Genomic DNA, 25709 nt, shown 5'->3' with positions numbered 1-25709 from the left:
ATATGTGTGACTTTCCTGAAATGACTTGTTTTTGTTTTTCAGTTCAGATAATTAAGTGTAATGCTCTTGGATTAATCAAGGCATGAACAAGCAATGAAGTGGAGAACAGAGAGAATGGGGGTCAAATTAAGAAATATAGGTTTATTAGTTTATGAAATACCCCCAGGCATTCCCCCCTCACCAATACTAGTACCGGTAAGAGACACTGTCCCAGATGCGGCACAGTGCGGGAAAGTCTTCTTGTAACTCGTAACATATATTTCATCATCTCAAAATTATTCCACATCATTGAAATTATATGATTTTGAATCTGGAGAGGATTTTTAGCTAGTAAACACAACATTTCAATTATCTACTAACATTTTCATTTCTTAAATTTATCAGAACATAAAGTCATAACTTTTTCGCAGCTAAAAAAGGGTACAAATAGCCAATCAGATCAACACATCGGTGTATACATTGTAAGTCAATAGCTCCTTGCTTCCTGGGTATGATATATATAGTGGGGGGTTTTGCACCCTATTCACAGATAACATACAATTTGATGCAGCATCTACTGTGTAGTTGTGCCCGCCACTTGCCCGCCCCTGGAAAAAAGTACAAAACTGAAGATTATGTAGTAAGACATGGCATCAGCTTGCATAGATCAAAGCAATGGCAACTGGTATAAAGAGAGGTGATCTTTCCGATGATACCTGCCTTGAGAATACAAACCTACGACCACACATCAGTATATAAACAAGTATACAAGTAAACGAGTACGCACGCCTGTACCGACGGCAGTGACAGTGTACAGTTTTCACGAAGACAACAGAGTAAAAAGATGGTATAAAAGAACTTGTACCTTATTACATATCAGACCATGTCTTGACCATATACTGATGAGAGGGAAAGGGGAGGGGGCCATCAGACCTCATTGATAATAAACGGGATGTTTTCATGATGATTCAATGAAGTCTAATTATGGAGACTACGCATCGCTCTCATTCCACTAGTTCTGTCCCCTTCATTTCTAATGTCGGAGACAGCATCCAGCAAAAGAGGATGCCTGAAGGCTACAGACGAGACGAAACACAGCTATGCAACGGGATGATCTATCCTATTATAGTCACACTCCTGGGTACGGAGAGTAAAAAGGAACACAAATGGAGTTGGGTGAGTTCAAGAACATAGGGTGTCTGGCAGCATGTTGAGTGATTTCTCCTCCATCGTTGAAGACGCCTTGTCGATCTCCCGTCGGGCGTGGAGATCGCTAGCGCTCCGGGTGGGTGGGGCAGCTCCCTAGCTGCTCCATTAGTTGTCATGATCTCTGCGATGACTCAGATTCCTGGAGAAGGGAACAAAGACACATTTTCCATTACCTCCTCAGAAAATTGAAAAAATAATTTTACTTGTGCATTCATTATCTCACCAGAAACATCAGTTCATAGCTATTCCTTAATTGATTTTTTTCAAACCTCCAATATTTTTCTTACATTTTTCTGCTTTAATCAAAACACTTTTAGGGCCAGGGTAAACTTCCCGTTTTACTTTTTACAAATCTACCTTGATATTCAGGTTTGGTAGTCATTTGACCACCATGCAGGGTTATAGTGTGCAGTTGTTTTGTCTTGCTGTGTCAATTAGGCGGCACGAAAGAATGAGACACGATTTTCGAGAACTGTGACATTTTTTTAAGAATGACGTTCCTGGTCCTCTGCCTGCTTCATATAAAGCACTAATTTTCCCCCAAACTGATGAAAAAAATTTCCCCATACCTCTTTGTCATGGAGTTGGAGATTGTCATAGATTTCCATGAGCTCGCTCTGCTTGTACTGCTCCAAAATGACGAAGCCCTCTAGTGACGGACTTGCCTTGCGGGCGCAGTCTTGGCAGTGGACCTCATATTTCTTATCTTTCTCTGTCGTGAACAGAATATCAAACACCTCCACCTAGTAATGAAGAGAGGGATAGAAGAGAGATTTATATTGTATTTCATCATCATTATCACCAGCACCATCATCACCATCATCATCATCATCATCACCCTATTGTTATCACCACCACCACCATCCTCATCACCACCACCATCAGCACCATCATCATCACCATCATCACCATCATCATCATCTCTACCACCACCACTGCCATTGTCATCACAATCACCATCACTATCACCATCATCATCACCATCATCATCCTCATCATTACCTCGCAATTGGTGCAGTAGTGAGCAGCCTCGTTCTTTGCTCTGCCATGCCAATGGACCTCTATACCCATGTCCTTCAAATACTCCTTGGTCATCTGGATGTACTTGAGTGACCGCAGCAGGCAGTACTTGACCATCTCAAAGTAGCGCGGCTCTGAGATGCGGATGTTACGGGCGATATTCCACGTCAGGTGGATCATGGGGACGATGGACTTGTACTGCTGGAGCTTGTTCCACTCGTATCGCTCCACCGCCATCCGGTACTGGTGCGTCAGGAGCGGGCCGACGTTCCATGCGATGTTATTGCACCATCCCTGATTAAAAAAAAAACGAGAAGTAAATGATGATGTCCAATTCTTCTTTAAAGCAAATTTACAAATTTGTAGGCCTATACTGTTATCTTCATTGAAAGGCAGCTATGATCTGATAATTTCTTAGAATGTACATTACAACTTCTAGAATTTTGTTAAAAAGGAAAGAACATGTATGCACTATATGAAAGTATAAATGTGCAATTAAAATAAAATGAACATGAAAGCCTCCTGAATATGCAATAGTCATATTTCAGATGGTAAAACAGCTTTTCATACATACATTGGCAACAATCACCCAGGGTCCATGTTGCATAAAGCTCAGCGATTGATCATGGAGCTGAATTCTACAAGTGATTCCTTTGATTACTGTGTATGATCAATTGTAAGAATCAACCTAAATATCAATCGCTAAGCTTAATATTGCATGCCCTCTAACCTCCAGAGAAAAGCAATGCGATGACTTACCACTGCCTGGACCCAATGGACGGTCCCCGAGTTGACCCATACAAGGTCACCGGGTCGCTGGATGAACCGATAGACAGGGATGTCCTCTTCGTACAGGTCCTCAAGGACGGGCCACCATGACCCTTTCAAGAAATTGATGTTAGCCCTGTAAAAAAAGATGATTTTGTTTATGAACAGTGTTTATAGGGTTGAAGCTATCAAAAGTAGGAATCTATTCTTTATTATCCCTGTAATGGAATCAAACAATGATTTTATAGGGTCTTTGAAATATTATAAACATAAAGCATGTGTCCACTTCGCTGTTTATAGAAGGGTAATTATGCTGCATTATTGCAGACTGCATATTCTTCGTCAGAGGACAAGTTTTGTTGATGACTGGCTGAAAAGCACCGGTGTTTAACTGCTACTATGCTAACTGTTGGATATCACGGACTTCGTTGGATGAAATATCCCAAAGGTTTTTCCAGTAAACGCTTTTCTTTTAGGTTGAGTTTCAGCACAAATAAGACTTAAGGAGGTATGAATAGTACTTACCTTTCACAAAGGTTGTAGATAGAACCCCAGTATGAGGCAGGTGTAGCGAACCATTCACAGTCTCCTGGTCCGATGTTTACATTCACAGAACAGAAGTTATTATTCTCTTGGTGACCTGGGAGAAATTAAAATGTAATAATAGTGTATCAATCATAGCATTGTTAACCACTATCTTTACCCAGTATCATTATACGATGATAGATTGTTGTCATTAAAGTCATTAATGTCTTCATTATCCTATCGTCATTGTCATCTATATCTATATCATCATCATCATCTCCAACACCACCACCATCATTGTAGTTATCGTGGTCGTCGTCATGATCTACATAATCATCATCTGTTCACAGTATGGGCAAAGTTTTACTGCGCCATTCATCTGTGTTGGTTTTTGTTTGTTTGTTTTGCTTTTTAAAGTTGGGAAAATGTGGAAAATTAGAGTTGGTCAACATATTTTTTGCAGGTCAAATTTGAAATAAAAAAAAAAAATAGAAAAATAAAAATTGGCAGTTATCGTTTTTGTCATCAAAATCATCATCTGTTCAGAATATGGGCAATGTTTTACTGCGCCATTCATCCAGGTTTTTTTTTTTTTTACTTTTTAAAGTTGGGAATATATGGAAGGTTTTTACTAATGCCAACATTTCAGGATTTTTTTTCCTTACCTGGTGTTCTACTCCCTGGTACTTTCATGTAGAGTTGTACAGTGTTCATGCCAAGGATGGTGAAGTCTATATGACTTAGCATGTTACCCGCCGATACCACCCTCGTGAAGGACGGCAGCTTCGTCAACTCCTGAAGCTGTTTCTTCCATCTACGCAAAGAGCAAATAATGAATATTGAATGAAAATACAAAGTCTGTATACACAAACCACCAAGCATCATCGCAAGGTTTTAAGAGACAACATCCAAGGTATCATGAAGGCAAACAAACGGAGGCAATATAAATAATCTTATGAACAGGTGCTCATTGTGGATAGCTTCATACACACACAAAGGTGATCTGTGTGGACAGCTTCAGGACCCCGTCTTACAAAGAGTTACGATTGATCCAGTCAACCACAACTATGGAAACTCAGCAACATCAACATCTAAAATACATGTTTTATCAAACTATTTTCTAGATATGATGTATTCATACACTCATTATTTTCTTGACAGTTCAGTATGTTTCTCTTTATTTTCAAAGGATATTGGGCAAATTTTCTAAATAAACAGAATTATGACATTGATGGATTTCCATAAACTTGGGGTTGATCGCATCAATCGTAACTCTGTGAATAAAAACCACCCAAGGGGGGGGCAAGATAAATCTTTATAAGTAGGTGGTCATTATGGACAGCTTCATTTCCCCTAAATATATCTAATCAAAATACACTAAGACCTTCACATTACCAACACAAACAAAGGTGATCTGTGTGGACAGCTTCTGTTGTTACACATTTTATTGGAATTTACTATTGAAGGGAAACCAAACTCTATAGACAGGTGATCCAAAAGTATTTTTATTCTATTTTATTTTCCCACTCATTCATTACAACTGATTGAAAATCTTTGAGATTTTTTTTATCATAGACTTAAGACTTGCATGATTGATCAAATTTTTTTGTTACAGGAACTACGATGCATAAATAGTATGATGGCAAAAAATACAAGACTTACTTCCTCTCATCAGACAGATCGACGTTGGTCCCAAACTTGAGCATCTTGAATTCTCTCCCTCCAGAATGCTTCTTTTTTCTGTAGGTTGAATGAATAAAATGCAAAGAAAAAAATCAGACACAATGCAATGGTAAACACTCTATTTTTTATTCTTTAAACACGACTTTTAAGAATTTTTATCATTGTTTCATAAAAATGGGAGTTCCTCTAATATCATTTAGATATTCAAATCACATTCACAAATTTGCATTAAGTAAATTATTTTCTGGTAATAAAGATGTTTGCTGCACTAGTGCCCTTTGTTAAGGCATTTATCCTCATAACCAAGGCCCCTTGGATAACACATCAAGCTGTCAGTCCTTGGTTGATTACTGACCGACATTCATGCATTCAGGCAAAACAACGACAACCACCATCACACCAACAAGTATGAATCTGAATCTCAACTCTACTACTATAAAACATATATAAATGAACGTATAATGATGGTGATAAAAAACGGTCACTTACTTTTTGGACGTACTTGACGAGTCACTATCTGAATTGTACTTCTGATTTTTCTCTGCCTCTTCCTGAAAAACATATGTAAAGGAATTATAAAAGCCTGATATACCTGCATATCAAACAGGGATTTTGATCACAAGTCATGCTTTGAACCGCACCAATCAACTCTTGTGGAACACTTGTTTGTAATCAGATAAGTCATTTCCTGTCTCAAAATTTTTTAATATTGTTAAGCTGGGTCTAAGTGCAACTCTAAAAAAGATGCTCACACCAAGGGATGTCATTTGGGGAATTTTAGGGGTGATTTGAGCTATGATGAGGGCGAAATCGCTCACTGACCTTATGTGCTTCCTACGCTGGTTCCACTTTATGAAGCACAATATAAAATCAAGGCCCTGTCTTACTAAGACTTATGATTGGTCCGATAAACCTCAACTGTTTGGAAATCCATCAAAATCACATTTTATTCTTAAGAAAATTTGCACAATGTCCTTAGTAAACAAAGAGAACCACATTGAAATTTAGAGAAAACAATGAATGCATGAATACACAGCATATCTAAATAACATTTTGAAAAAAAAAAAATTATAAGTTGATGTTGCTGGCTTTCTATAATTTCAGTTGATCTGGCTGATTGCAACTCTTTGTCATATTAATCAATAAGACAGATAACTTACCCTGAGTGATTCCTGGAAGGATGAAGCCTGGTATTGGGCATACTTGGAGATGGTGGTGAAGGATCTACTGCTCTCGCAACGCCAGACCCTCTTCAGACCAAGCGCGTCCCAATTCTCATCCGGCGGCTGCTGCCTCTGTATCAAGTAAGAAAAATGGCAGATTGTGATATAACAATCGAGACGATAGTGTACACCGGGCATGGTGGCTCAGTGGTAGAGTGCTTGCCTCATGTACGGGAGGTTGTGGGTTCGATACTCCGGCCAAGTGATACAAAGGATTAGTAAAAAGGGGACCTAATGCCCAATAGCTAGGCCACTAAACATTTAGATTTGAAAAGGAAAAGTTGTCATATGCAGGGCCAACGGGAAGAGCGGTTTTCGAACTTAAGTGACTACCCTGAGTAAACAAATCCTTATTATCATCATAAGTCAACAGATTATGTCATTCATCACCTCTACACAAATACCACCTGGCCATTAATAAAGAGTCAACTCAAAACCAAGGTTAGGGTTTGGGTTAGGATTGAGTTGGAATTACTGAGTAAGGTTGTAAGGTTGGCATTCTCCAGTATTTTCTTGAATTTGCTGGAATCTTGGCGTCATTCATTATCATAAAATGATATGGATCCTAATCAAATGATCGGTTGAAATCATCTGATCACATTACCAGTGTTTAGTTACAGCCAACAGGAAAATCTGCTAACGATTGACCAGGCATGGTTTTGGGATGAGGATGGTTTTCCAACAAGTATCCACATCACTATATTACTGAACATATAATATACATCATTTTGCTCTGGCAATAAAATAATCACAAGAACTTGTTACATGTGAAATAGTCCAAATTCCCTTGGCTATGTCTCAGATGTGTAAGAACTCTTCCAAATGCACCTCATGCGTATAACTCTTGCCAACGCCCTCGGTGATGTGTTATGTTATACACGAATGCCCAAAATGATGTGTATTATTTCATACTGCCGCATTGAGACGTACCTGTGACCTGACCTCTACAGGATGGTCGCCGTGTGTCTCCACCAGAGTCTTGGTAGAGAAGAGTCCCAAGTCCAGCTTGAGTGCGGCGGCCAGTCCCCGGATGACAGTGATGGGTTGATCTGCCGACATGCAGTAGTCTGCCAGGGCTTGTGAGTAGGCCTCGGTCTTGTTTTGGACCTGCAGAAAGATGAGATGGTACAAATTATTGATTTCCAAAAAATTTATATCTGCTGAAATCGTAGGTAGGACTAGGTGATAGAAGCCATTCATTGTTCCGTAAGCAAAGCTTACAGTTGTGCTCAGAATCATTAATTACCCCTTGGAGAGTTACATTTTGGGGGATTTTTCAAAGTACTGCATCATACTGTTTGAGAGCTCTGCATATGGTTACTCAAGAAAAAATATCAGCTTTACAAAGATTCTTATGGCTGTGTAAAGTATCTAGTAGTTAGGTCCTGTTTTGAAGGAAATACATATTAATTCTTCAAGACCACAAAAACAGGAAAATTGATTATTTAACGATCAGTAAAGATAAAGCTACTGGGGATTTTTTTTCAAATAGAGAACCAAATGAAAATATAACTATAAAACTGACTTTTACTCACATAAACACTTGGTGTTGGAGGGTTCAGTTGATCCTTGGGGAGGGGCGGATAGGGCACCTGGGGTGGGGCCGGTGGAGGCATCTTCTCCATCCAGATACTGCTGTTGGCCAGGCCGTTGCGTCCCTTCAGCTTGCGGCATTCTTCCAGGATCTTTGCCGAGTTGACGTAGATGGAGAGGGAGGAGGGGGAAGGGGCGGACGTCAGGGACTTCACCGTGGAAGAGTTGAGAGAGGTGTTCACACTCAGAACCTGTCAATGGCAAACAAGGAGCGTTCACACTAGGTTGTCAAAAGGGTGGCAAAATGTTTTGTTTTTAAACAGAAAAGGTTAGCTGGTTGTTGTAATATCTCACCATATTTGCAAGCGGCAAGGCCAAACCCCAACTTTGTAAGATTTCTCTTTAAAAACAATGCTGCCTCACAATGGCAAATACTGCAGCATTTACACCAGCCAATACAGTAATTGAAAAAATGCACAATCCCAACGCTCAACCTACTGTTCCTATCTTGCTGTCATAATCATTTCTTGATTGAATAAATTCATTCACATTCTGATTTGTCACCCAACAATATATCGATCTTAACTGAACAAACACCCTCGAAAAACAAAGCACTGAAAGAAGAAATTGATCACAGCACTACCAACCTGATCAAAGTTCCTTGAAGAAGCACTGTCTGAGACATGGTTCTGTTGCATAGCCTCCGTATCATTGGCTTGTTGCCTGTTACCCTGTGTTGCTTGGAGATCACTGGACAACTCTGATGAACTCTGAATTCCATCCATTAAGGACGTGCTATTCGTCGCCCCCGTTGCCACTTGCTTCTCAGCAAGAGTCGACTGGAATGGTGATTGAAACTGGTTGGGCGTGGAAACGGGAAGTGGCGTCTTAAACACAGTGTCTTTCGCGCCGTCCGCATTCGTTGACAGCGCGCTAGCAGCACCACCCACAACACAAGGCATATCTAGGTTTGTCCTGTTTGGAGTATGACTCGGTAAAGAAGAATGAGCAGTCCGGTGTGTCGGGGATGACCCGTACGCGGAAGAGGTCGCAGGTTTGCTGGCGGGATCCCCCTGCGAGAGCTGGGCAAGCATGTTGTCCGCAATTTCCTGCGGCGACATGAGGTTCGGTCTGAGTTCCGAAGCGCCAGTTCTAGATTTGAATTCCTTTAGTTTATGACTCATATCAAGGTTCTGTGGGGCCACCACGTTAGGAGCAGGAAAATCCAGCGAGGTCGGGGTACTACCCACGTGACGAGGGCTCATTGCATTGGATGACACAGGAGAAAGTAAACCCTTTGGAGTATGCAGAGGGGAGGGTACTCCCCCTGGTATAGATGCCTGTGATACCCCTGAATGCATGGGGCTGTTGAGGAGCTGATTATTGAACAATCCCTGCGTCATCTCCTGAGGTTGGGACTTCTGCAGTTGGAAGAAGTCGGGCGAGACGGACTGCAAAACATTGACGTCCTGGTGGGGATGGGCAAGCGCGTTGAGGCCCTGACTTCCACCTTGTTGCTGCTGTTGTTGCTGATGCTGCTGCAACAGACTGGCAACCGTGCTGGAGGCATTTCCAGGCTGCGTAGTCATGTTAGGGATTCCGTTACCCATGGAATTCACTGAACCCGGCAAGGTGTTGATACTCTGCAATTGAAAAAAATTGAGAAATAATTATCATTCTTGAAGCTGAAGTACAATTCCCAACATGTGTGTGGACAATAATACTATAGTCATGAACCATTGGATCTTCCATTATCAAAAATGACCGGACATTTGCTCCTGCTCCTACTGCTCTTAGCTTAATTTCTTAGAAGACCAAGGGTGAGGATTGCAATTGTGATTAAGTTTTAACTTCAAAGTATTCTAAGGATAAGGGTAAGGTTTCATATTTTCTTTAATGTGCTGATTCTCCTTAGGGCCAATCATCACTGGAAAATATGTCACAAATAATTATCAACAAAATCTCATCAGCTGCACCTAATAGGGGATATCTGGACCAAATCTACACTTACAGTTTGGCTGATAAGGCTACTAATGGATTGGGCTGATGTGTTGTGGGGATCCCCTGGTGTCAGCCCCTGCAGCATTGTTGAAGTGGGTGTACCAGCAGGGGTACCCTGGTGGGGCAACGAGGGAGACTGGGAGAGCGGTAGCTGCTGCCTCTGAAGCTGTTGAAGCTTCAGCATCTAGGAAGGGAACAACAAGACAGTATTATCTTGGTTTGTATCAAACTGGGAGCCACTTCACCAAAAAGTTCAATTTGACTCTACTTTCTGCTATTCTCTAAAACATTCATACCACAATACTCTTACCAACAGACAAAAGGAAGACAGAAGGCTTTTAAACATTTGGGCATTCTAGGAAAGATCCATTGACCATCATATGGCTTTACCAAAATTCAATTTTTGAAAAGGTCTATAAATCAAGACTATCAATACAGCACATATGCTTATTGCAAGACATCAACTTGAGTATTCATACCTGCTGCTGGTGCTGCTGCATCATCCAGAAGTTATGCTGGAACTGCTGCAGGACAACCTGCTGCTCCGGAGTGAGGCTTGCCTGGTTCTGCTGCAACTGATGCATCAGCTGGACCTGCTGCGCCGTCAGGTAGAAGGAAGGCGTCGAGACCTGCTGCTGCTGATTGGATGTTGGCTGTGTCATCCCACCGCTGCCACCGACGGCGATTGGTTCGGGTGTGCTCCCTGCACTGTTAGGCAGGCCTGGAAGGGTTCCTTGACCTGTTGACTGCAGTGGCTGCGGTTGCTGAGGGGTTGCCAGGCCGCCTGCTTGTTGCTGCTGTTGCTGTTGCTGCTCTCTCTGCTGCTGCTGTAGTTGCTGCTGTTGCAGCAGTTCAGCAACAGAGGTGGAAGACTGTTGTATATTGACCAGAAATGCAAGGGGAAGAAAGATCATATTATTCTATCAATTGTAAATTTAAAGTAATGTCAAAGCGAGTAGTATACTCACTATGTGAATGTATTTGATATTCATCTCAATGAACCAAACAAAGGGAATTCTGTGACTGACTACCAGTCGGTGCTAAGCCGGAACATTATTTCAGAACATACCTTATATCAGCCCAAACTTTCTGATTCATTCGTACTTTAGAAACTGACAATATGCTCACAAAAAATTGAAGTTGATCAGATCAGAGAAGCATAGAGGACTGATCCAGGAAGAAACAATTTTCCAAATGCATCAACAACAAAAAAAAAATTAAATACCCGAGGTTTTTTCTTGCTGTTTGAGTTTTTCCTGCGCTTGGCTGGGTTGCCTGGCTGCGCATTGACCTGAGCTTGGGAGGATGGGGTGCTGTTGGGTTGGCCAGCGGCACCAGCAGTGGCACCAAACTGGCTGTTAGCAACATGGCCAGGGTAAGGGGGAGGGGGCATCATCTTGGTGCCTCCGGCTGGGTGCAGCAGACGGGCCTGCAACAAAAATCATCAAGAAAACATTCACACTTTCTTCTAATACGCACATCCAATATTTAGAGAATGTAAAAGCACATACGCTGAATGCAGTCAAGGTAATAGTCTTGGAGTACTATTCATTAAAAAATACAAAAACATGCATTGTCAATGTAGAACTAGTAAAGAGAATTTACACTATGTCTGGTAAGCAAACAACAGAATAATCAATAATAATACTAATATAGAATTTGTATAGCGCACGTATCCACCTTGCTGGGTGCTCAAGGCACTCCTATATTACCCCAGCTAAGCTAGTCTACCGATTCTGGTGCACACAGCTTTTAAGAATTACTTCCTGCTGGTATCCATTTACCTTACCTGGGTCGAGTGCAGCACAGTGCAGATATATTTCTTGCTGAAGGAAACACGCCATGGCTAGGATTCAAACCCACGACCCTCTGCTTGAAAGGCGAAAGTCAGAATCACTAGACCACGACGCACCCTCACAAAACAGTTATGATGCAATCATTCTGCAAGTTATTTGATATAACTTCAGAAATAGTTACGACAAAATCTATGCACTGAATCATTGTCCTCATCTCCCTGCAAAAATCATAGATTAGAGCGAAGTCTTACTCTAGTTTTGTCGGGTGGCCTTTAAAATTAAAACCATCGTATAATGCTAAATACTGATTATACCTAAAAATAACTGAGTTAGCAATACATCTGATTTAAATTTAAGAGACTTTCTCTCCAAACTATTGCTCCCTGGAATGGTTTAAAAACCATGTAAATGAATTGAATTAGTTAATGCTTTTGTGCCTCTACAAAGTGTAGTTGTTGGTGCCTTACCTGCTGGATTGCAAGGTTGCCTTGTCTAGAGGTAAGCTCAGCAGGAATAGGAAGACTCCATGCCTCCTCAATACTAGGCAGTGTCTTACTCCTGGAAACAAAAAAACAGAGAGATGAGTGAGACGTATTAATCGTGGGTGAAAGGAGGAAAAGATTAAATGTTATTTAACAAACGCATCTATAGACCTAAAATTTTACTCCCAAACAGAGGTGACTGAGACGCATTTATCATGGGTAGATGGGGAGATCGTAAATGATATGTTTACAAACACATATACTTACTCCCAGAGGAAGAGAAAGAGAAAGGTGGGGGGGGACAAAGTGAGACAGATGAAGGAGTACATGTGACAGAAAGAGTGAAAGGGGAATAGAAAGAGAGCAACAAAGAGAGAGGCAAAGAAAAAGAAAGAGAAATTGAAATGAAAGAGAAAGAGGAGGAAGGGGAAGATACAAAGACAGAAAAAGGATAAATATATATAAAACGAGAAATAGAAAGAAAAAGAGAAGATACAAAGAAAGAAAATTGAAGAGAAAGATACTAAGAAAGAAAAATTGAAAGTGAAAGAGAAAGGAAATAGAAAGAGAAAAAAAGAAAACGACAAACAGTAATGGAGCAAGAAAGAGATAAAAAAAAAAGAGAGAATGAAAAAGGGAGAAAAGATATAAGCATCACTAGATGGCGTTACTCACTTGTTTTGCATATTGGGATGATGCATGGTATTGACCTGAGCCTGCAGGAGTTTAATCCGCTTGGAGAGCGCCGATGCCACCGCCACCTTGGAGCTCTTCGATGCGTTGATGTAACACGTCAGCGCATCCCTGAAAAGGCAGAGGAGCGGGCCAGACAATGTAATTGTATTGTTTCATTGACTGTTTTATAGGGCACGTTCACGAAGTCTTGATATGAATAAAATACATATAGTGTCCCCAGGAATTATTTTTACAATATCATTCAACTACACTGCAAAGGGAGAAGATGAAAAAAAAAATATTCCAACCTGGCTAATCAAAATTTTAAAGAATTGCATGTCACATGAAAGAGAAAAGTATAACCTTTGTTTTTCAATTAGTCGCATATTAATTGAAAAGGATGATGCATATATTCATACCTTACCATGATCATTGAAATGTAACTTGCAATGATTTGATGATCATGTCTTATATCTTATTTCGTGGAAAAGAAAAGATGACAGCCTTTCATCTAATATAAAACTCTGATACTATATTTCTTGATATCATTCATTCCAACATGAAAAGGAATACACGTATGAAATATGAATATAATTGCAACCTCTGTACAAAAGTCAATGAGGCAACAGCAGTTGGAAATTCATTCATCCAGAAACGCAAGCTAAGTGGGTAATGCCGATTGCAATTGGTTACCTAGGTTGATTGCAGGCCTCGTAAAGGATGCCAAGGTCGGTCCACGCTGCTGTGTGGGACTTGTCTAGCTGCACGGCACAGATGTAGGCCTGCAGCGCATCCATAGGCTGGTTCTGCTGCTGGTATAAGACACTGAGAGAGAAAGGAAACAGAGAAAAAGAAAAAATGAAAGCAAATACAGTTGCAGATTTTAAATACATCAAGTGGTTGGAAGTGATGAGATCGTTTCCACTACCCCCCCCCCTCCCCCTTCCCACGTTGAATGGAAAAAGTCCTCTTCTCTAAAGTGAAATCACAATTAGCACCAGGAAAGCGTTTCATTAATATTAGTCATCTGGTAACCTACATAAATTTGACAGCCGGAGAAGCACAAGTGTCTGAATTTACCGATGGTAAATGACTGACAAAACAGACTTTTGTCGGATAAAACATCTGACTAGTCCTGTTAATACTGAATCTGATCCGGCTATGGAGTAGCAGTAGGAAACGAATGCATCCTTCATCTTCCTCTTCTGCAGTTTATCAGATACCAAAACATACAACATACCCCCCTCTCCCTCACCCCCAAGGCCATCTTTCCTCCCATATCTGACCTACCCTATCCCGTTCTCTTCTCTGGAATCAAAGGTACATACCCTATTGAGCACCAGGGGAGCGTCCATTTTATCGGACAGTTACCATAGTTACAGTGCTTCTCAGCCAATCACAATCAAGGAAAGATGTTAGATCTAACAACTTGTTGGACAAAAATGTTGATGAAACAGTCCCCAGGGGCCCGCTGCACAAAACTATTGCCATAAAAAACTCTGGCAAATTGTTCGCCAGAGTTTTTTAATGTGTAATTTCCAACGGCATGATTTTATTTACCAGATTTTTTTTTACTTCCCAGAGTTTTTTTTATGGCAAACGTTTTATGCAACAGGCCCCAGGTGTCTGCATTGGCCTCTGACTTGTCTATGGAGTGGCGGTAGGAGACAAAGGCATCATGTGTCTTGCAATTCTTGGGTTTGGTAAAACCTGAGAATATCCCCTCATATTCAAACCTACCCTATCCCCTTCTCTCCCTCTTTCTCAAAGAAAAAGGTACATACCCTATCGAGCACCAGGTGTCTGCATTGGCCTCTGACTTATCTATGGAGTGGCGGTACGAGACAAAGGCATCATGCACCTTGCCGATGTTGGAGTAGCAACGGCCCAGGAGGTACCAGGATTGGCCGCTGTTGGGCTCGACTTCCAGCGACTTGAGGAGGTTCTGAATGGCCAGAGTCTCCCTGGAGGTCTTGTCACCGAGCTGGTCGGAGCTGTGGTACAGCCAGCCTGTAGAGGACATCAAATCAATCATAAGAGAATCAGTTAGCATTCTTTAAAGCTAAATGATAGTAGTTGCAATAAAACACTAATTTCATGAGAAAGTCTGTAAAACCAAGGTTAAGTATGACTATATCATTGTCGATCTAGATCTGGTACAGTTACATAAACTGAACTTTGTGAAATCATAAAATCTAAGCTGAAATACGATCACACTGAAGATCGCGAGATAGGCACACGTGGGACAGTGTATTATTATTGCTGGAATAAAGACCCGACGGAAGTGACCGAATCCGCGTTTATTTTGCTTACTTCTCAGCAATTACACAATTTCTTCCAGAATCCTTTGGCACATATTTTTCATTCATACAAACAGACACTTTGGTGGTCATTATATTAGATTCTGTAAAAAGTCATTTTGAGATTGTTACCAGAACTGGAATTTATCATTAAAACCACCCGCAACTCCAGGGAAAAAAAACTGATTTGCTCCACAGATGATATTGTTAATTACTTGATAGTCTCTTGTTTTGGAGTGATAGAACAAAAAGAGGCCATCATGGACCAAACAAGCAGTGAAACTAAAATCAAAATAATAACTAATCCATTAATATCACTGAGACAACATTTTTACAAAAAAATGAATCAACCTTATTCTAAATGCATTTCCTTTCTTTACAATCAATATATGGAAAAGAAACAAGCTATGAAGTATGAATTCCATCAGGGTAGATAGGTATAAAAGATTAACAGAAAATAAGAATTAAGAATGCTTTCAGATTACCTTTACAGTCAAATAATAAGAATATTTTCACTTCAATCATATATCTGACACACTTGTATCATCCCCAGACATGGATGCATTTTCTCCTCAATTGTCACGTTTTCCATTCTACTAAGTACAGTTTTTACATCGTTAATCTCAAACATTAAAAAAACTTCAGTCATGAGACTGATGCTACACTACAGATTGAGTTACAGAAGTTTTGTATTTCAATCTCAGCATTTATTACTGAAAAGCATGATTTTAGTTTTCCTTTCCAAGCAAAGAGCAACCATATATGAATTTCTAGACAAACAACCAATAGCATTAAGGACCGACACACACTCATCTATTCATAATGGTAATTTATCACGACTCAAAGGGGGTACCACGTCAAACATCCCATCTCCAAAGCAAATATTCTAGTCATTTGCAATTCTTATTTGCACACTTCCGACAAGAATAGCTAATTATTCAAGATTCATAGTCACAAATCTTGATGTTTCTGATGACAGTAGTGATATTTTCTTCATATACTTGCTTGCATGGTTTGATTCGAATATCTGCAATCAAATATATCTCAGTCTATATATGTACTCCAATAAATTTGATAAATATTTTTACATACTTAAGGAGAAAATAAGTAATCTCTTAGGATCTAAGGTGACAAATTTGATATTTGATCTGACGAAAGTTGTGATATTCTTTCAGATATTTGCTTGCGTAGTGTCATTCTAATTTTTTTTTTCAGAATTTACCAATGACAAATTTGATTTCTGATGAGGAATAGTGTCTCTTTGTGCACATCTGCAATCTTACATTACTAAGTCTAAATTTGTATCAAAATAAATTACACTGAATGATAGCTTCATAAGACTCCTATACTTACCAAGTTGTCTAAAAGTCGTAGCTTTCAGGCCTTCAGGTAAGGGATCTTGGAGAAGGATAGCTTCATACGATTCCTTGGCGTTCTTGTGTTTATTCTGCTGTACGAAACACAACACCAATAGAAATAAGTCAAGGTGTTTACAGGTGTAAATTTGGTGTCAGCTTGGAGTGACTAGACAATGTTTAGCATCATGGTGTAAAATACTTTGTCAGTTAGCATCCATTCAGTGTGTGAAATATCTGAAACTTTGGTTTATTATCTGTTTGAAGTTTTGATAATACCCAAGTCACATTTCCCCTTCGGCGGCCGTACGGCGAGAAGAAAACAGCAATTTTTGTACCAGCTACATATAGGTTGTTTGAATAAAAATAAATAAAATGGCTGTTATTTACTCACCGTACGGCTGACGTATGGGAAATGTATCTGAGGTATAATTCATGCTTATATTTACAGTTACATGTGATGCCCTTCTGGCTTTAAATGAATCTCTTTCTGACAAATTTCATTTGTGAAAATCAAATAACATACATGTACACATACATGTAGATTGTGTGCAAAAAGATCACATTTCATTAAAAAGTGGCTTTAAATGAATCTCTTTCTGACAAATTTCATTTGTGAAAATTAAATAACATACATGTACACATACATGTAGATTGTGCACAAAAAGATCATATTTCATAAAAAAGTATGACATCTATTGAAACATGGTATGGGCTTGAACAAATACATCATGACATTATATAAAAGTGCTGCATTCAAGTATTTTTAGAATGAAAAAAAATGAAATCAAAGAACAAGACACTCACCTGTACTTCGTTCAAGTGTGCTATATGAAATTTAACTGAAAAATGAGAAAACATGAGAGAAAAATAAAATTTTGCTTATAATAATGATAATATGTCCATTTATGAAGCGCAGTTACTATGTGGATATACTCAACTGCGCTTGGTATACTTGGTATTATATTATTAACCTGGCTGTAGCTAAGCCGCCATTTCAATAGGTGCTAAAGCGTTCAAGGAATAAATCCTATCGGGTACCCATTCACCTCCCCTGGGTCGAGTGCAGCACAATGTGGATAAATTTCTGGCCGAAGGAAACTACGCTATGGCTGGGATTCAAACCCACAACCCTCTGTTTAAAAGTCCGGAGACTAATCCACTGGGCCACAACGCTCCACAAGTTTCCAATCACATAATGAGAAAGTTCCAATGATTTATATGGGTCCACTTTGTATTTGGATAGAGCAGTAATGCAATTTGGTGACCTTGCCTTCAAATTGCTGAACTTTAACCTTTAACCTTGGACTTACTTTGTGTACACATGATCAAATCCATCAAATTTACAGTAAAAAATATCCTAACAGCACCAAATTTTCCCAGTTAGATATGTATCCTGCCTTCTAGAAGAACACTGGCAGTATGAAATCAACCTGATCAATCACATCAGTTTAGTTCATTGATAGAATTGTCGATAGAAACATGAAGCTGGATTATCACATGAATGAATAGCTCATGGGCTAAAAATAACTGTAATACAAGAACTGTAACTCTGCGCTTGGTGCGGAACAATATCAGCGTCACTTCCACCCTATTTCCTTGTCCGATGGAAATAAATTATTGAATATTTGCCTATTCATAAACTGCTATCTCTCCACCCACCATACGTGCACTGATATCATATACCATAAGAGTGTGAAGTATTTGGAATGATAGTCTCGTGCACTTTAGACCCTTTCACACCAGACTTGTAAATTATATCAAAACAGATCAAATTATTTTATTATTTAACATAGAGCTTGCATAATCACATTGTCTCTTCTCGTGTAAAGAAATCTCACTGACCAACAGAGAAGACAAGTGACAAAAACAAAGTTGTCATGCATCGTCAATTGTATCGAGCTTTGAACTCAAGTCTGAAATTATAGACTAACAAACACCGATCAAGGCCAACAGTCAGGGTCGAAGGGGGAATTCAGGGTATTCCCCTATGGAGAGTTGGGCATGGGTGTTCCTCAGAACATTTTATTGGTACTGTATATTCAAGCTTTTCACACACAAACACAAAACAATGGTTCCTTCAATAATCTAACACAAAATACAAATACAATTGTTATGATTTTCAAACATGATATCATCTACCATTTTAGGAATATGACATTAATGCAAACCAAAGAGAGGATGTTATTTTACCAGTACAAGATTTTTTACATCATTAAATATCTTTTTTTTTCCTGTAAATTTTTCATTTCTTTTATTATATATCAAATTTCTATTCCTTTTGGGATTGTTCCACTAACCGTCATTACCATCATCACAACTACTGTTGCAATTTCCAAAACCATTAATAGCATAATCATTATTCACCACCTAATAAATTGTACCTTTTTAATACTGAATTTTTTTGGGCCATGTCAACAAGGAATACTCCTCAATGTTTGCTTCTTCTTCTAACCATCCCATTTTAGCAGAGAAAACAATGTGAAACAGGGGGGGGGGGTCATGAATGTATCAAAGAGTGTGGAATTTTAATGTCTTATGGGCCTCATCCACAATTGTAAGTATAGGCCTATAGTTGCTTATTTTTAGAAGTCATGGATCATTATTTTTACGTCTCAGAGACTGTAAATGTCTTTGTTATTGATTTTTATGTTGTCGGATAAACTCACTTCAGTTCAATTCAATATACTGCTACAATTCAATTCAAGCTACTGAAATCCTTGTATCTGAATAGCTAAGAGCAAAATTATCAGTGAAAGTCATATTCGATTCATGAAATGGTTTCCAGAGGTAAAAAAAATTAAAAAGTACTGACTTTAAGTATAGATACTTAAAAAAAAGGGTTAGAAAGTGACTTACTTTGGGGTTTTGAGAGAGTACAAGGGCTGTTGTCGATCAGAGCCAACTGGTAATGCTTGAGACTTGAATCAAAGTCAGAGTTCACCTTGAACATGTGACCAAGGCGTAGATGGACCTCGTTGGCTCGGCTGAACCCCGGATCGATATACAGGACCTGCTGGAAAGCTCGTACCGCCCTGAAAAGAAAAACAAAAGGAAAATATTCACATTTACTATCTATAGAGTAAACAGATTAGATTTCAACTTATGTTGTAATGATGAACTGATAGCGGAGTTCATGATCAGTATTTTGCTACTGTTGTTATTCATTATATCACTTATTAACCCAATGCCTTCCAAACTCCCTAATTCCTGTAGGCTTTAACAATGGGAACACTACATCTCTGAGAACTGTAAGGGGTTAAAATCTACCCCTTCACCACTCCTGTTTACACAGAAGGGATAAAATGCAGAGATAAGCATCACTGCCAATAGGGACAAAATGTTTGCTCCTTTTTTTTTAAGTTGAAGGTACATCACTATTAAAACAGCATTTACTTCTAAAACCAGAAATGCGAGCCATAAAACCAAAAAAAAAATAAAACATTAAAACATTCAATGATGTAAAAGAGATTAACGATCAAATGGTCAAAAATGACTTCAGGGGTTGGTGACTACAGTAGTGTATACGTGCTTCATATGCACTTGAAATTGTATTAACTTTCTCTTCCTCTCTTCTTCTTCCCATTATCTTCCTCCTCTTCTCCCTTTACATCACTCTCTCACTCCTCCCATCCTTCTCCCGTCTCCCCCTGTCCCTTCCTATCCCCTCTTCTCCTTCCACTTCCCTCCCAGACTCCATCCATCTCTTTCCATCATTCTTTCAGCATCGATTACAAACTTTGGCTGAACTCCAAACAAAGCCGAAGCTACGTGCAACACGTCTCACTTTCAAAAAGAAAAAAAAATTATACCACAGTCACATGTCAAAAGACTCGTAAAATAGCAAGCACCATGAATGACGTCACTGACCGGAAGAACATCATACATGCCAGCGTTTCATTTGCTTTCCCATCAAGCTCACCAGAACATTACAAATACGTTAGCGAGCACCATGCGTTCATGTCTCAAAGTCCTTAATATAGACGTCACTCTCTGAATGAGTTTCTATTTTTGTCCATTTAACAGAATCAAGTACAGTACTCTGCCAAAAGCAGTGACAATTTTTCACTGGCATGTTTTCAACTATGGTTTTGAGCGTGGGCTGGAGCGTTAATGGCCAACTAGTCTTTCTTCCTTAACGGCAACAGCCCAGTTAGCATTGTAAATTAGATTTCTTCTTGTTTATTATGATGCTCGATGAAATAAATTACAAGTCTTGTTATTCATTAGTCATGTCACATGCTATTTTTCACTAGTCTCTTCGGACTATTAATATTCTAGTTTTCAATCTGTATTCTGCTTCCCCATTTGAATCATTACATCAATACACTAAAATCTACCACAAATAAATTATTTTAAAAACTTTTAAATACATGTATGTATAATACTTCAGCATTGCAATTAAAAACATTACTGGCGGGAGCATTAAGCACAAGTGCGTATGAGTTTGATTATTCTATTTTTTCTTCCTTTTCCATATACATGTAAAGATGGATTTCCTTTATCACTGAAGTATCAATCTAAAAAAAAATCTGCATTTATATACTAAAAATAGTAATAAAATCATAGAGTAATACTCATCTTTACAATTTAGATAAGACTAGCAACTATTAAAGGTATTGTTTAACATTGTGAGCAGCCGATTTAAAAAATTCTCAAACCAAGATGAAACATGTGTACAAGTACATGTATTAGAACTAATAAACTCTGAAAACATCCATTATTGAGAGTGAAAAGCTAAAACTACAAGGCAAATATAGGTAATTTTTTTGACAAACCACCATCATTCAATCTCCACAATTGGCTCTTTTCACAGAAAATACACATCCTCTATGTGGGCCACTGAACTCATGAAAAAAACAGTGTCTGCTTACAACCTTTCTCCCTCACACTTGGAGTGGGAGTAAGACCTGAAGTAACGACTTGGCAGTGGGCGACCTGCCTACGACAGGGAAATCCCCTACATGAGTCACGTCCAATGCGTTGAACCCATGACCAAAACTCAAATGGATAAAGCAATATTTGTTCTGTCAGCATATCAAAAACTACTGATTTATGATTGCGCTTTTTTTTTGGAAAATGCCACCTTTGCTGTTTCATAGAGAACAGAAATTACATGGACAAGACGCTATTGGAAAATCTTTTGGATTGAAATTTCAAAATTCCTACATGTATGTACGCTGTACATTTTACTTCATGGTGTACACTTTTTTTGTATCATGTCTGCCCTCCACACGCTAATAAATACCTCAGTCACATTTGCTATACGACAGCCATACGGCGAGTGGAAAACGGCCATTTTATTCATTTTTTATTCAAACCACCGATATGCAGCTACCACAAAATAATTCTAAACGGCTGTTTCAGACTCGCATTACGGCCACCACAGATCAAATGTGACTGAGGTATTACCAAAACATGTGACTTCAGACGCAAAACATACACAATTCAGTATTGCATATGAAAATAATGAGGGAAAAATTGTAGTTCTTAGGGTGCTTCCTTTAAGTATTTCTTAGGGTGCTTCCTTTAAAAGCCCACTTTTCCTCATCCTATGCGAAATCCCATAGTACGCACCATCCATTTTCAAAATGTCCTACTTTAAAAGCCTGGAAAATTCATACCTTCAGTAATTCACCCTTTCACCTCCATCAGCGAAATTGCAAACATGTATTGCATTTCGCTGATGCAAGTCAACGATACCCAAAACTACAACTGGTTGTTGACTTCCGCCCAGCTCAAGCAGAAGCAGCGAATGCTACCGCAGGCAAGCTTTTGTTACTCGATCCCCGGAGAGAGAGGAAAGCGCTTCCGTGAACTACCTTTCCGTCAACCTGTGGCCGACGCTTACATCCATTCTTCATCATCTTAAGATGCGACTTCCGGATAAAGTGAGCCCCCCCCTTCCAACATCGTACAGTGCCCCAAAACATGTTCTGAATCTTTAAAAAAAATCAGGTTGTAGAAGCGGCTTTCCCTCATACATGTAATTTCTGAGAAGGAATAAAATCTGTGTCACTATCTTGCATCCCTTAATGCCTCATTCTCTCTCAATATCTCTCACTCCAATTTTTTATGATTTTCTCAACAGGTTTTTGCCTTGAAAAAGAACATTCACTTCCTGTCTCTCGGCTACATTTACCCTTCTCCATCAGCAAAAACCAATCTTATCTGTCCTTCAATCAATGAGCATTTCTTCCCTTTTGTTTAAATAAATCCTTGCCCCCCCCCACTCTCACTCTCTCACCTCCCTCCATCATTCTATTCCTCTGTCTTCTGTCCCTCCCCCACCCTCTCTCTCACTCTCTTTATCTCTTCGTCTGACTCTCTCATAATTACTTCACCTCTTTGTACACAAATTCTCAATGTATTATTTACTGAGATTTAGAGTGAGTCACTTCTACTTCAAATATCTGAATAAATTAATTAAAGCATAGTAAAGTACACCCCCAAAGAAGCGAATACACTCAATCATTCCCATAAAAACACACAATCCAACAGTAAAAATACTAGCAACCCATAAAAAATCTGCATCAAGACATTCGATAAGTAACCATGGCGACGGCATCACAGAGAATACATCAATACACCAAGATCGCATGCTCCTAGTGTACCCAGTATCATTTATGCATCGCTAGAAAATGGTATTGCAGGCTTTGAATCATAATCAAGAAAATCTAATCTTCAGTGAAATGATGTGAAAAGATGTGATGGTTGGTTGAGTGGTACAAGAATCATGTATTAAATATAATGCTCCGCGCTTCACCATGGAGCTTCCACGGTCCAAAACTTGAATTTGCAAATGACATTGGCATGCCGCTCAATTCACAAACTACATTTTTTAGTACTCGGTAGCAAATACATGCACAACAATCTTCTTGATTTAAATGTACTTCAGGAACCACTCCAAAGAGATCAATAAAACTCAAGGGCAGCGGAACGTTTTCCAAAGTGGGGGGCTGACCATGAAAAAAGTACAATCATACAGTCATTTATACGTTTTTGTACATGGTTTTGGAAAAAAAAGTGGGAGAGCTTCAGCCCCCCCCCCCCTTCAGCAGCCCCTGAAACTATCTCTCTTCCCAATGTACACAGATCAGATTTTAACACTGCTTGAAACTGTTTTTTTAAAGTAACTAACATATTTAGAGAATCTGGAAGAGATACCCTCCGTTTTTTATTTCATAAATGGTCATATAATTCTATTAAATTACAACAATCCAACAATAAACTTGTTATTAGAATATTACCTTGCTTGACTACAGCCAAAAGCTTTGCTTGAAATTTACCCCCCCAAAATACCTGCATAGAATATTCTCTTAACTCTCTTTTTCAACTGCCATTTTCTTATCAACCTCACCTGTCGTCGTCTTCGGAGTCGTAGCACTCGGACGAAGAGTCCTGGTGCTCTGACGATGACTCCCCCGACAGACCATCCTCTCCAAAAGGAAAGTCAGCATGAACCCAGCCAAAGCTGTCATCCTCCTCCTCGACTGAAGAAGCTCTTCGCTTCATTCTTAACTTCTCAATTCAGATCCCAGCGACAAAGCAAAACAAAAAATCCTCAACTTTTGGAGGAACAAGTCTTTAAGGAGCTCCAAAGTCTTTCAAAGATTCTTCGATAGATGACAGAACGGGGATTTCAAATTGAGTCGGGACCCATGATGGTACGACGTGAAGAAAAGGTTTAGTCTATGAATGATATTTCTTTCAAAATTCACTCGAGAGAGATGAATATAAAAAAGATGCACACGACCATCACAATAAGCCATATAAACAAAGGGCAGGCATGAGAGATAGTACCGGTACACGTGGTGGAACGAACAACAAACTTTGCGTTGGAACTGGAATGCCGGTAGGTAGCAACAGACAACGCTCAGCTGTTCTGCCGAAGATTCAGAATGGTTTATGGACAAGAGACAGCCAAACAGTGACTAATATACCACGCCGGTTGCTGGCAGTCAGCGTTCCAAGCCGACACACGAGAATACAGTACACCCATCCACAAGTGCACACACAGATTCAGGCACATGCTTGGAATGCACACACTCTGATGGAGAATATCACACGTGCGGTGAAGGCTCGTGAGGTTGATCTAGAGGACAAGAGTATGAGAGGAAGAAAGAGGAAGAGAGAGAAAGAAAGAGAGGATGATGGCTGGAGAAACAAGAAGACAGAACTATACACTCCTCCACGTGAGTGCTTGGCTCATAAATTATCTGTGACGTCGTTAGCTATGCTGTCACTGAGCGAGAGAACGTCATTCTCTCTGTACATAGTAGCGGAGCGTACGTGACTAGCTGGCTTTATTAAACAAAGATAGCCTGCTCAAGACAATGCTAATTCTCCATGGAAAAAGGGAATCCCTCCTAAAAAGTTATGAAAATATTTTTTCTTTATATTTCTCTGAACCTATGTTTATTCAATGACTTTCTCCTTATCCTTTGGCTTTAATATTAACAAAGAATCTAGTTTTTTAAAAAAGATAACTTGTTTCATAAAAAAAGAATGAATATATAAAAATTGGGCATGGCTCATGAATAATTCTCTATTCTTAATAATACTTTACAAAGCTTGTATATCAAAGCTCTACCAAAAGTTGATGGTATTTGACATGATCTAATAATCTAAAATAAAACTTGACATCATACCAAGCTACAAATAAAAGTTACCAACAAAAGTCCAAAAAAGCCATATTTTATAACAGAAAATTATGGATGCAAAGTATGTGCAGACTGATGGACATATTAATTAATCCTTTATCCTTCAAGAAACCCTCCAAAAGATTAAAACAAGAAATGACGAAATAATCTCAAATTAAATTGAAACCATTTCAAAATACGATGAAGAAACAAGAAGTCCTACAAAAAGGCTATCGTATCATAATGACTACATGTAGGCCTTCATGACATTCAGGCCCTCAAATGAAAGACCTGTGACGGATTGCTCATGAAAGAACAATTCTGATTGGTTCCTGGTCAGTGCTTTGAACAAATTTTGTATGCAACAACGATTCCGATTGGTTGTTAGCACTGACCGTGATTGCAAACCATGGAGAGCTTGCGAGCTGTGGTTAGACCACTTGTGGAGCATCATCTAATCTTGCATGTGAAGCTATCCAACTCTGTACACAGAGTGAAAGGTAAAGACACCAACTGAC

At 39.3% G+C, this 25709-nt stretch overlaps 1 protein-coding gene across 1 annotated transcript; it reads right to left on the bottom strand.

The window, feature by feature from the left end:
* Positions 1–406: 406 nt before the first annotated feature.
* Positions 407–24453, bottom strand: LOC121429848 (lysine-specific demethylase 6A-like). Its single transcript, XM_041627093.1, has 23 exons — positions 23910–24453; positions 19409–19584; positions 17357–17391; positions 16548–16644; positions 14679–14904; positions 13588–13719; positions 12895–13023; positions 12205–12295; positions 11167–11370; positions 10421–10813; positions 9952–10125; positions 8588–9583; positions 7943–8191; positions 7338–7514; positions 6345–6479; positions 5674–5735; positions 5164–5241; positions 4167–4315; positions 3502–3616; positions 2968–3112; positions 2191–2502; positions 1758–1931; positions 407–1327 (listed from the first exon to the last, which is right to left on the bottom strand). Exons 1-23 carry the CDS (start codon positions 24062–24064, stop codon positions 1301–1303), a joined length of 4431 nt encoding a protein of 1476 aa, XP_041483027.1. The 5' UTR covers positions 24065–24453; the 3' UTR covers positions 407–1300.
* Between the last annotated feature and the right edge of the window lie 1256 nt (positions 24454–25709).

This window comes from Lytechinus variegatus, chromosome 16 (genome assembly GCF_018143015.1).
Source record: "Lytechinus variegatus isolate NC3 chromosome 16, Lvar_3.0, whole genome shotgun sequence".
Lineage (NCBI taxonomy): Eukaryota > Metazoa > Echinodermata > Echinoidea > Temnopleuroida > Toxopneustidae > Lytechinus > Lytechinus variegatus.
This window is presented reverse-complemented; position numbering and strand designations above follow the sequence as displayed.

Excerpts from the sequence above, each read along its gene's own strand:
- LOC121429848 (XM_041627093.1), bottom strand. The coding sequence starts at position 24,064 with ATGAAGCGAAGAGCTTCTTCAGTCGAGGAGGAGGATGACAGCTTTGGC. Across the intron at positions 13,720-14,678 it reads GACACCTGGTGCTCGATAGG|TGTCTTATACCAGCAGCAGA; the intron begins GTATGTACCTTT and ends TTTCTCTCTCAG. Across the intron at positions 9,584-9,951 it reads GTAGCCTTATCAGCCAAACT|AGTATCAACACCTTGCCGGG; the intron begins GTAAGTGTAGAT and ends TTTCAATTGCAG.